Source organism: Sciurus vulgaris (genome assembly GCF_902686455.1).
Source record: "Sciurus vulgaris genome assembly, chromosome: 3".
NCBI classification, from domain to species: Eukaryota; Metazoa; Chordata; class Mammalia; order Rodentia; family Sciuridae; genus Sciurus; species Sciurus vulgaris.
The window spans coordinates 93,298,851-93,311,219 of NC_136463.1; the positions used below are offsets into that span (position 1 = coordinate 93,298,851).

General features: G+C 35.2%; 1 protein-coding gene across 1 annotated transcript in view; it reads left to right on the forward strand.

The window, feature by feature from the left end:
- Window positions 1-8,237: 8,237 nt before the first annotated feature.
- The window catches only part of HNMT (histamine N-methyltransferase), a 38,013-nt gene continuing 33,881 nt past the window's right edge, over window positions 8,238-12,369 (forward strand). The window contains exon 1 of the mRNA XM_079134811.1: window positions 8,238-8,537. Within this exon, the coding sequence (XP_078990937.1) occupies window positions 8,401-8,537 (137 nt within the window). The 5' untranslated portion in view covers window positions 8,238-8,400. The remainder of the gene's footprint in view (window positions 8,538-12,369) is intronic.

A 12,369-nucleotide genomic window follows, 5' to 3' on the forward strand; every position in this document is an offset into this window, starting at 1 on the left:
CTTTGAATTCTAATTCCAATTTGAGTTTTTATATATAATTTTGGCTTATTCCTTGTTTTTTTTTCCCGAATTTGTTTGCTTGATTATCATCAATATCTACTTTTTGCCCCTATTTCACTCTGTAAGTCCTCTCTGGATATAGCTATTAAGACGTTTGAGCTATCTCCTCTCAATATGGAATTGCACTTAGTATTTTTAAATCCAAATTAAACAAAACGAATTCCTCCTAAACAAATTAAATGTCCAATATGTGTTCATTCCTTATCCTGACTAGAGATAAAAAGGTGATAAAATGAACCTCAGAAAATTGATTCTAGCGGCAATTATTATGTAAAACACGTGAGCTTTTCTGTGTTTATTCTGACGGTGAAAGTCCACATACCATGAAGTTTCAGCCTGCTGAAATCCAAGCAGGGTTCACATGGCATCCAAAACCACTAACGGACTTAAACAGTGTGTGTTTGTGGGAGGCAAAGATCACTGTGTTCTTTTTTTCTTTTTCTTTGTTTTGAGGGGTGAGGACAGGGTTTTAGAGACCAAAAAAAAAAAAAAAAAAAAAAAAAAAAAAAGGCTACTGTTCAATTCAGAATTCCCAAGAAGCAGATTTTCAGGTTACAAAGTTAATCCCAAATACCATTGCCATCTTTGACCCAATCTGTACTTTGCGTCTGCCAGAACTGTACCAAAGGAAATATTAATTTGGACAAGTAGAAGAGAGAGGCCTTAATTGCACTTTTGTGTATCTTAAGTGTCTCTCTTTAACCATGTGTTTATTGACTACAAATTTCACTTGATGGCATAAAATGCATATGCTGAAACACAGCAGCACTTTGGTTTGTAGAAGGTCAACTTCTGGCTGCACAAATGAACTGAAATCCCTATGCATAATGTCTGATTATAGCACATACTGGGAATGGAGTTACTTCTGTAGGTACCAGCATAATTGAAAAAACAACTCCAAAGCCCTATATAGGTAATAATAAAATTAAGCACTGAATACATATGTCTTTTGTTTTTAATTAGGCAGATTGATAAATAGACTTTAATTATTTGCTATTGCCTGCAAGCATATGAATAATTACTATGATCCCATTATGTTTTCCAAATGGTGAGTAGATCATGATGGTGTAATTTCTGTTTAAAAATGAAAAATAGCTTTGAATTTGTGTTAGGAAAGGAGGGATACTAAAGAATCAGAGAATGAGACACACAGAGTGCCAAATGTCTCAGAAATACCATCTTCCTTCCAACCTGAAATATTAGCCACATCTCTTATTAGCAGATTTAATCCTGACTAAACTTAGAATTTCAGAACTGAATGCAATAGTTCTCTATTCATAAAGAAACAGAAGCCCAGCTAAGTTAAGCATTTGCTCAAAGTCATATAGGGAAGTATCAGAATAGCAAGACACAGGAACAGGGCTCACACATTCTTTTAATTCCTGACTCTCTGTGAGTGCCTGACAGGAAGGAGCCAACAGACCCTGCTCCCCACCAACTTGGAAACTTCGCACTAGGGAAGACCCAAGTGCCTTCTGATGGTACTTCTGGCAAGTTGTCAAAACTCTGACAGATTCCCAAGAAATAGTTTTCAGCCAAATACTCTACTCATACAACAAGTTCAATCTTTTTAATAGTCCTGGAAAGATGATGGTCATGGTCCGTCCTCTCAGCCTTTAAGTTTTCATGAATACTATTCTTCCTTTGACTTGTAGCTATCATAATAGCTATCTTTTATTTGCACTATTTTATTGTGATTATATAGCATTCAATGAACGCTTACTATGTTCCAAGTATTTTGCTTTACATTTCTATTTAAAAAAAAAAAAAAAAAGCTTTCATAACAAGTTAATACAGTAGCTACTTGTGGTGGTCATTGCCTATTTACTACTGAATCCACATCTTGTCCTTCCCCTGCACTGTCTAGTACTTTAAGGGGTTGACTCCTACAAATTACATCATCCAAGCTTTCTTGCCAATGGGTTTTCAATTAGTTTTAGTCATAGAAAAACTTGTAGAGATGATAGGTAGGAAGAGGGGGGATGCTCAGTACTTCCGCCCATTTCCTTTCTGTTTCAGCAGCATCTCTAAGAGTGGCTGTGTCCCTCTGTTGTTCTAGCTCCTTCTAGGCAGCTCAGGCTCTGGAGCTTTGGCAACACCATGTTCTGCTTTTGTACCTCCAACCCTATAGGCAATAGGAGCATCCTGTCCTGGTGGGTTTTCACCACCCTAGTTTGTACTTTCAACACCTTTGTAATAGTGAGTTCTCCGTAGTAAAAATTCCCTGTGGATCAACTGACATAGATTCTGCCATTTGGATGGGAACCTGATTGATATCATTGTCTTCATCTTATAATTGAAGGAAACCAGAGATTAGAGAAATCTATCTTACACCAGAGTTTACCATGTACACCAGAGTTTACTATGTGCTAGGCAATATGATGAACACTACTAATCATAATTTTATTTACTCCTCATTAAGTATTATTATCTCTATTTCACATACAAGAAAATAAGGCTCAGGGAGCATAAATAACCTTTGAAATGTTGTCCTGGTATCTGTTAGACCTAGGAACTGTGCCCAGATCAGTCTCGAGATTATCAGAAGGGTGATTAACAAACTAAGAGATACTGGGAGATGCTGCTGTTTCTTCTAATGGTTACCATGCACAATGATTAGTCATAGTCCTTAGGAAGCTCATGCTAGAGACTTGAAAAAGGACGCCTCTATTGCATTACCACAACTCAGTCAATTTAAAAAGCAACTGAAGTTTCCCATAGTTGCTTTGCAAATACTCACAGGGCTAACAGCAATGGTGTGCTGCTAATTGTTGAACAACCTGTTCTTCAGGCAGAGAAAAAGAAGTCCTGATCCATAAAACATGCCAATTTCCATGATATAAATATTTTCACCATGACTTTCCATTAAAAGATATATGCAAGAATATTTCTACCAACTTTATTTACAAGAGCTAAATTTCTTAGATCAAATGTCTATTAAGTGAAAAACTATTTAAAAAATTGTGGAATATTTATATAATGAAATAATGTACATTGTTAAAAAACAAACTGCTGATATACCAAAAAAGAATAAATTTCAAAAGAGTACCTTTCTTATGTCCCTTTTATGTGAAGTTCAAAAACAGACAAAATTAATCTATAGGAATAAAAGTAAAAATTCTGATTATCTGTGAAGTGGGTAGGGGACTTAAGATTGAAAGGAAGAATTAACCTTCTAGAAGACTGGAAGTACTTCACATTTTGATCTGAGTGGTGTTTATATGGATATATTCATACATCCAAACTTCCTCAATGTGTATATTGAGACTTGTGTCTTTATTCTATTTAATCTGTGTGATCTTTTAAAACAGAGTTCTCTCTGGGCTCTGTGGATGTGTGTATTCTTTCTAGTCTTGGGTCATGCATAGGCAAAGCCTCCCCAGTAGAAAAGAGTTCTCACCCAACATGTACTTGAGCACATGCTTTTCACCAAGTAACATGGAAGTCTGCTTACATTATCTGTCTTTAAAAATTCCTCTCAGGAGCCCTTTCCTTGCAACAGATCCCCAATATACCATTAGAGCTACTTCTTAAGGCAATCTTAGGGTGAGAAGTTTGAATGGTTTGTAACATGGACTTTTACTCCTAGGCTTAGCTTGTTCAGTGAATTATTATTATTTCATTTTGTTTTGTTTTGATAGTTGTTCAGTTCCAACAACATGCAGGATCTAAATACTTTCCAACAGTGTTCAGAAGGGAATCTAGACCTTTCCAGAGTTTTTACTTATGAAATAGGAGCTTAGTTCTCAGATTATTTCTTGTCTCCATCTTCGTTCCTTCCTTGTTTCCATTCTTAAACATTTCACATGTTAGCTTTCGGCCGTTAGAATACCACTACTTACTCTGATATAGCCTTAACACATTTGTTCACCTTGCCACTCTTTTCTTTCTCAACTAATTATCCCACAAATATTTCTTCCAAATTATTTGGTTTGATTTGTCCCTGATTAGGTATCTGGGGCCTTTTTCTTTTTGCATTTTGAGTTAATTAAAACAATACCATTATAAATTCTACATTAATAAAGTGAAATTGAAACAACTATGTCATTAAAAATAACAAGATACATGGCATTATTACCAACTGCATGACCTTCAGCAATTCACATTGGTAAAACTGGGCTAATAACATTTTATGTAAAACTAAAGGGCTGCTCACCCAGAAACTACCTTCAGGTTAATATTTATAATTTACTGATAGTCTTTGGTTACAATGACTCTACCAGCTATGGATATGTACACACCCACTTTTAATTTCACTGGCCCACAATAGTCTATCATTTTTAAAACATGAAGGCATTTAATTAGAACTTTAAGGAGTCTCAAAGATTGTCTAGCCTACATTCTTTCTAATTTTTTGTTTATGGAAACAAACAAATGAAGCATGGAACAGTTATATAATTGACATCAGTGTAAGAAGCTAAGCTTGTATAGCATCCAGGCTCTTTGCATTTAAAAAAAAATTATTGGCAATGTGGCCCTTCTCTTTATTGCTCCTTGCTTCTTGACCTTTTTCTACACAATGAGAAACTTAGCCAAATGTTGTGGGGTAGGGAAAGAGTGCTGAAGTCTATCCCATTTGCCTGAAATTGCCAGTTTAATCCAGCTCTAAAATTATTTTTAGTACATTTTAAAAAGTTTAATGTTGACTGATACACACAAAAATTTTACATGTTCATTAGGTACCCTGTGATGTTTCAGCTCTAAAATAGTATGTATCATGATTTCAAATCTCCCTTTAAGACCAAATTGGGTCAACCTGCCTCTTAAATTTCAAATAAACCACTGGATCAAGGAAAGCAGTCAATTTGTTTAAAACATCTCCCTCCTCCATTCTTGTCAATAAAAATGAAAATTGGGTTCTTTGAATTATTTCACAAAGATAATTTAATAATTTTGCCATTTTCTTCTAGACAGGCAAATGGATAGAAGATAGGTGAATGGATAGATAGCTGAATTGATATAGAAGGTAGACAGATGGATGTTATACTATTTAGAAGATGAACATATAACTAAGTTTAAGAATCCAGAAAAATAACAGTGTTCAGAAGCCTAAAGGTGAATGGAGATATCTGAATGATGCTGTGTACAATAAAATGAGTCCTGAAGATTTTATTGTTTTTTTTCTTTTCTTTTGTTAATTTATTTTTTAGTATAGCACACCCAGAACAGGAATAAATAAGGGGAACCCTTTGTTTTGTTTGTTTGCTTTGATCTAGCACAGATGTTATCCTATTAATAGGTGATAGGAAGAATAAAGAATTACTCCCCTTTTCTTTGCTCCCGCCTTATTTAACAAGAAAATTAATCTTTATATTGAAAAGATTCAGAGTAGTGAACCTGTACTCAAACATGAATTTGGGTTCATATGTTGCTCTTAGGAGTCATGGATTTTGTGCAACTTATCTGCTCTAAGTCTCACTTGATGTATTAGTAGTTCCAACCCCAGAGGGTTAGGAGTATTAAATGAGATAATGTATAACAACTTAATACATGGTATGTTACAGGGGATGGAAACCCCAAATAAGTAAGAAAATAAATAAGACTTTATGTTAGTTAGACAATATTTTAAATTTGGAATAATTCATCCCTATGTGCTGGAAAAACTTGAAAAAAGCAGTAGTGATGCCACTGCCAGTAATCTTTGAGAAGTCATGGCAAATGCAGGAATTGCAAGCTTATTGCTCCAATTTTCAAAAGGGAGGGAAAGGAGGATTCTCAAGATTTGATGATTCCAACCAGTTAGATGTTTTAATCCCCACAAAAATTCTAAATGGTTTATAGGTTATGAAATAGATACTCTATATGAAATTTTTAAAGGAAATTGTGATCACTGAAACTGGAGCTTAATCAAATGCTGATGTCATGCTGAAAAGAACAAGCCCTCCTCTTTAAAATTTTTGGGAAGAGCTCTAAGAGAATTCTAATCAGAGAATGCTATAGACAAATAGCATATCTCTTCAAGGGCATGTGACAAAGGTGACATGCATTTTTAATATACTAATGCTATTTTGAATACCCAGAGGAAACTACTTGATATAGTGCTTTCTAAATTATTTGATCATGTAACCCATTTTTTGCAAACTACCTAATAAAATCTTAAAGAAATTGGATTGGTCAGAACATTGGAACACAACAGACTAAGCCCAGAGGATAATAGCCTCTATTGGTTAGGCAGCCTTTGCCATGTTGTATTTATTTACAAATGCCATTGTTTTTTAAAGGAACCCATACAAACTAGAATTTTTTCAAAGATGGAAACAAAGTAATGAATTACATAAAGGTATACTTTCCTAAAAGAAAGAATTACAAACTCTGGGAGAGACATCTGGGAATGAGGTTGTCCTAAAAATCAATTGCAAATTTTTCAATGAGTGTTATATGGGGAAGGAATTAAATCATTCTGTTTCCTTAAGCAACCAGAAATAGGAGTACTATCTGGAAGTTACATACAGGCAGATTCTGGCTAAATATAAAGATTTCTGTGAAAGTACTTGTACCAGGGCTTAACAGTCTGGAATTATACATCAACCCTGACACTTCTTAGATATCCTTGAGCAAATCACTCATCCTCTTAGAAACTCAGTCTTCATATCTGTACTGTAGGGAAGCTCATGGAGGCATTGAAAAGAATAAATCTCAAGCTAAGTTTGAAAAGAATCACACACAAATGCCAACAAGAGCTCAATAAGTGGAATTTTTAGCACTATTAGTAACATGTGAAGCTACCCTAAAATGAAAAGAATGGAGAACATCTGACAGTAAAAAAAAAAAGCTGAATAGTGGAATTATATAAGCATATTTTTAATCTTTCAAAAAAATTAAATGATTTTTAATTTAATCAAAAATTAAAGTAAAATCAGGTCAGTTGGATTAATTTAATTAATTGAATTGATTGAGTAAATTAATTTAATTAATTTCATGAAAATCAAAGGGATATCAATAGAGTAGAGGAAAGAAAGTTAGGGGGAGTGAGGAGGTGAAGGGAGAAATCCTGGGGAAATAATGTTGGAACATTATGTTGCTGTTATGGTTTGGATATTAGGTGTCCCCCCAAAGCTCACATGTGAGACAATGCAAGAAAGTTCAGAGAAGAAATGATTGGGTTGTGAGAGCCTTGACCCAATCAGTGAATTAATCCCCAGATGGAATTAATTGAGTGGTAACAGGAGGAGGTGGGGTATTGCGGGTGTTGGTTTGGGGTATATATTTGCATCTGGTGAGTGGCGTTGCATTCTCTGCTTTCTGATCCTGATGCGAGCTGCTTCCCTCTGCCTTACTCTTCTGACATGATGTTCTGCCTCACCGTGAACCCTGAGGAATGGAGCCAGCCTTCTATGGACTAAGATCTCTGAAATTGTGAGCCCTCAAATAAACTTTTCCTCTTCTACAGTTGTGCTGGTTGGATCATTTCGTCACAGCAGCGAAAAAGCTGACTAAAACAGTTGCTGTATTGTGTATAGATATGAATATGCAACAATGAATCCCACCATCATGCACATCATGCAATCTAAATAAATAGGAAAAATAAATGGAAAGCTTACTGGGTAACCTAAAGGAGAGTAGGTGTGACTAAGTTCCTGTCTCTGTGAGCTTCCAGTCATATTGGGAATGAGCCAGGAAGTTAAAGGCCAATATATTAAACAACCATAATGCAGAGATAAAAGCTTTCAAAGTTGCAAGTGGTTCAGAAATTACCAGAACAAATGCTTTTTGAGAGAAAAATGGAAGGTTTCAGACTACCATCTAGTTAATAGTTCTCATTGTCCTCCTGACTCAAGAGACTTACATAGTTACACAGAATTAATCAACATTTCAAGAAAGGCAGCAGGTGAACTTAAGGTTGAAGTGTTAGGGATGTGAAGGCTTGAAACTCCCCTGTGAATAAAAGCAGAGACAGATGAAAATCTTTTGTCAAAGGTTTCAGCAGCCCTAGATTTCTAAAAGTGGTGTCTAGTCTTGTAGCTGTCCTGTTTATCCCTGTGTTTTGTTGCCTTACACAGACACTTTCCCACTTGGAGCTTGTGGCAGCTGCTAACAAAACAGGAAGTGATTTGAATGCAATCTGCTTTTATGGGTTTCGGGATTTCAGGAGTTTTAAAACAAGTTTTAGTCATTGGTTGTCAAAACTGCCTTGCTTTACTCCCTCTATTTCTTGTGAAACATTTGTGCAACTCTGTAGGGGTTAAATTACTGGCACAAATGTTGATTTAATGCAATGTGCTTAGTTTTTCTTTTTTTGGAAAGGAAACACTGGGGGTGGGGAGAGAAAGAGGGAACTGGGAAGAGAAGGAGAGGAAGTTAAACCTTGCTTCCCTCCCTATCTTCCTTAGAAAACCCAATATGGCATCTTCCATGAGGAGCTTGTTCTCTGACCACAGCAGATATGTTGAATCTTTTCGGAGGTTTCTCGACAATTCCACGGAACACCAGTGCATGCAGGAATTCATGGACAAGAAGCTGCCAGGCATAATAGCAAGGTAACAAAAAGGGACGTTTTTGTCAAAGGGACAAGCCTCGGATTGCTGTGCGCCAGTGATGGATGGGTTGAGCCCAGCCCGGCAGGCTGGGCGTGGGGGTAAGGGGAGTTGCTGATAGCAGCTCCTAGCAGCTCCTCCTCTGCCTCTCCTCGCTGCCCTCTCCTGCCTGTCTCCTGCAGTGCTCGGGTTAGACATTCTCTTTGCTTTAAACACTCAAAGGCTCCGATTTGTGCTGTATTTCCAGCTGCACAGAGATAAGTGTTAACCCTTTGAAGGCACAAATCCATGTTCATTTGGGAATACATAAGATACAAATCTTTGTACTCAGATTTTTCAGCCCTCCTCCAAATTTTACACTGCAAAGAAGTCCCAAATGAGATAGAGATTCTTTTCATCAGAATCAAATACGAATAATTGCAAAATACCGTTGGCTCCTGAGAAATGAGTGGGTACCTCTCAGTTCTCATAATATGCCTTTAAATTCATTTTCCTTTTTCCCCTATTATAGTTATCAGTCTTCAAAAAGTGTCTTTTCCTTTCAACTTAATATTAGCAATGTGGCCCTTGAAAAAGAGCATTTTCTCATTATCAGTGAAACTCACTAGTTTTCCTTCTTCCAGACTCTTTTTTTTTTTTTTTTTGGTGTGTGATTAATGTATTCAATTTGTGCCAGAGCTGATAAGCATTATGAGAGTAACAGATTCCACATGCTAAAGATAATCAAATCACCTATCTGAGGATGAATTGCTACAACTCCCTCTGCTTTAGGAAATAATGATGGAAAACTGGGAAGAAATGACTGACTGGATCCACTTTGCAAACAGCAAAGAAATGTGATATTTTATCGTTTTCTAATTTCTCTATGATAGGCCTAAAATTCTCTCATCACAGCAGTAACAGTCTGACCAGAACAGACATTGTTGGGTGTATATGGAATTCTACTATTCCATCTTGTTGGAAATTTTTGTTCCATTTTCATGACATAGTTTGCCTTTTAAAATGCTGCTTCTAAAAAAACAGAATTTCATAATGTATTAAAATTAATATGTAGGACTGGGGTTGTGGCTCAGTGGTAGAGTGCTTGCCTGGCATGTGTGAGGTCCTGGGTTTGATCCTCAGTACCACATATAAATAAATAAAATAAAGGTCCATTGACAATTAAATTTTTTTTAAAAAAATTAATATGTAATGTGGTAGTGATATAAAAATCAAAGTAAATAGCAAAGACAGATAACTTCTTATCAAGGAACTAATTGTGTATTACTTCTTTAGGTCTTTTTGCTCACTTCTAAATTTAAAGATAATGAGTTAATCTCTGTCTTCTTTTCAAGTCCTAAAAGAACATATTCATTTCTGTAGCTTATCCAGATCATTGGCTCTCTTCAGCCACACAACTTGGATCAATATAACATAATCAATGATGGATGTCCCTTCCCTGTCTTCAAAGAATATCCAAATCTAACTGAAATGTTGAAAGTTAAGTTTGTGAATTTTCAAAGTTATGATTAAATTTGCATTATAATGACAATATAGAATTAGGAAAACCTGAATCCAAATGTTGTTCATTAAGAAAGTAAATTTTTCCTGAAAGTAATGTTTGAAATTTGACTTTAGTTGAAGGGCTTTTAAAGTTTTTGCTTGAAGTTGTTTATAAGTTATGAGGCACTAAAAAGTGGTTCAGAGTCTCACTGAGTATATAAGGGCAGGGTTTGCTAGGTGGCTGTTAATTGGGTGTGGACTCAGCCTATTTAACATTCTTATTAGAACAAGACATATTCATATTTTAAAAAGTCAAATGGTTCTAAAAAGTTTATAATAAAAAAATCATAGTCTCCTGTCCTTCCCACTCTCCAGAAGTAATCATTTTCAAACCTCAAAGTCTTTTGTTTCTGATGAAATTTTTTTTTCATAATCTAAAATACATAGAATTCTTTAATTTCTTAATTTTTTCTACTAAAATATCTAAATAAACATACATTTTCCCATCTCTCATGTCAAATTCTTTGGTTAAATAATATGAGTGTCTATGAAAGTAACAGATTCCACATTCTAAAGATAATAAAATCACCTATCTGGGGATGAATTGCTTCCACCCTCTGCTTCAGAAAATAATGATGGAAAACTAGGAAGAAATGACTGAGTGGATCCACTTTGCAAACTTACATATTATTCATAATATGTACATATCATTCATAATTGAACAGTATTTATACTATAATTACATTTCTTTTCATGTCTAACTTTGTGTTTTGCCTATAATTGACTATGTTTGCTGAATTTTAGTTTTTTAGGTTCCTATCACTACAATGATGCCTAAGCAGCAATTACTAATATATCAAATAATCTGTTTAGTTTTCCTATGGAAACATCTTTTCTGGAGCTCTCTGTTCTGTTCTGCAATCTGGGGAGATTTGCTTTTGGCAGGCTATACAGCTATTGATGAGGGAATGTATTTAATGTTCCAGAAATTTTTCTTCTCTTCAGTGTTTGATTCCCTGATTCCCTGACGGTGGATCTCATACCTTTCTTTCTTGATTTCTTCAGTTCTGTTTTTTTTTTTTTTTTTTTTTTTTTTTCTTTTGAGCTAATGCTGTAAGAACTTTAATGGTAAATGAGAGGTAAACTTTTTGAAAATTTTATGTTTACAAATGCCTTCACTCTCTTTTTATTCTTTTTAGATAGTTTTACTGGGTATAAAACTCTACTGAAAATGATTTTGTATCCCAAATTTAGTTTCTGTTTCTCATGTTTAGGGAGATATCCAACTACCTGATAAGTTTTTTTTCTTTAAATAAATATATCCTTTTCTTAATATTGTTTTTTAGTTGTAGATGGACACAATACCTTTGTTTTATTTATTTTTATGTGGTGCTGAGGATCAAACCCAGTGCTTCTCACATGTGAGCCAAGTGCTCAAACACTGAGCCACCACCCTAGCCCCTGATAAGTCTTGGTTGTATATACGATCAATAATAATAAGGTGCTAAAAAGTAGTTAGGATCCTATTTGTGTATGTAAGGGCAGGGTTTATTGAGTGAGTGACTCATAATGGTAATTGAATATAGACTCAGCTCTTTCCTGGGAGACTCTCAGATACATGTAAATTTACTACTGAGATTATTTTTTCTCCAGAGAGTAAATGTTCAATTTCTTATCTGGGGTGAGAGTGGAATATGGCTGAGGGGTTGGTTGTAGTGTTTAACTGTCAGTAGTTAAATTTGTTATTGTTGTTTAAAGCATCTGGATCTTTGCCTCAAAAATAGTAAATGTTCAATAATATCTGTTACCATTTTAATATATGAAATGGGACAATATCGTATCTAACTCAGGGAGGAGTTGTGAGGATTCTAAAAGTTAATTCATGTAAATCACTTTGCTAGAATCACAATAATTGCTAGCAAATGTTGAGTGCTTGCCATAGAAATGTAGAAATGTATTTCTAAGAGATTTAGATGAATTAAATAATTTAATACAACTTCTCTATGACTTAGATACAATTATTAACAACCCTGTAAGGTAGGTGGTATTATTACCCTGTTTTATAGAGAGGTCAAATAACTTGCTCAAGATAACATGTCAGTGAACTGGGATTTCAACCAGGATTCCCTGCGCCATAGTTCCCCTGTGCTGTCCACAGATAAAAGGATTTTTAAAAAGGAGCACAAGATATAGCTATGAGGATGGGTATACTAAACCTCATGATTATAACTTGGAAGGTGGTCAGAACTGCCTTTTTCTCTAGCCTTCCGGGCTTCTTCCAGAACCAGGGTCCACCTTGTCTCATTCTGCTGCTCCATGCAGACTCTTTCCCTTGAGCTGTGTCACAGGATTT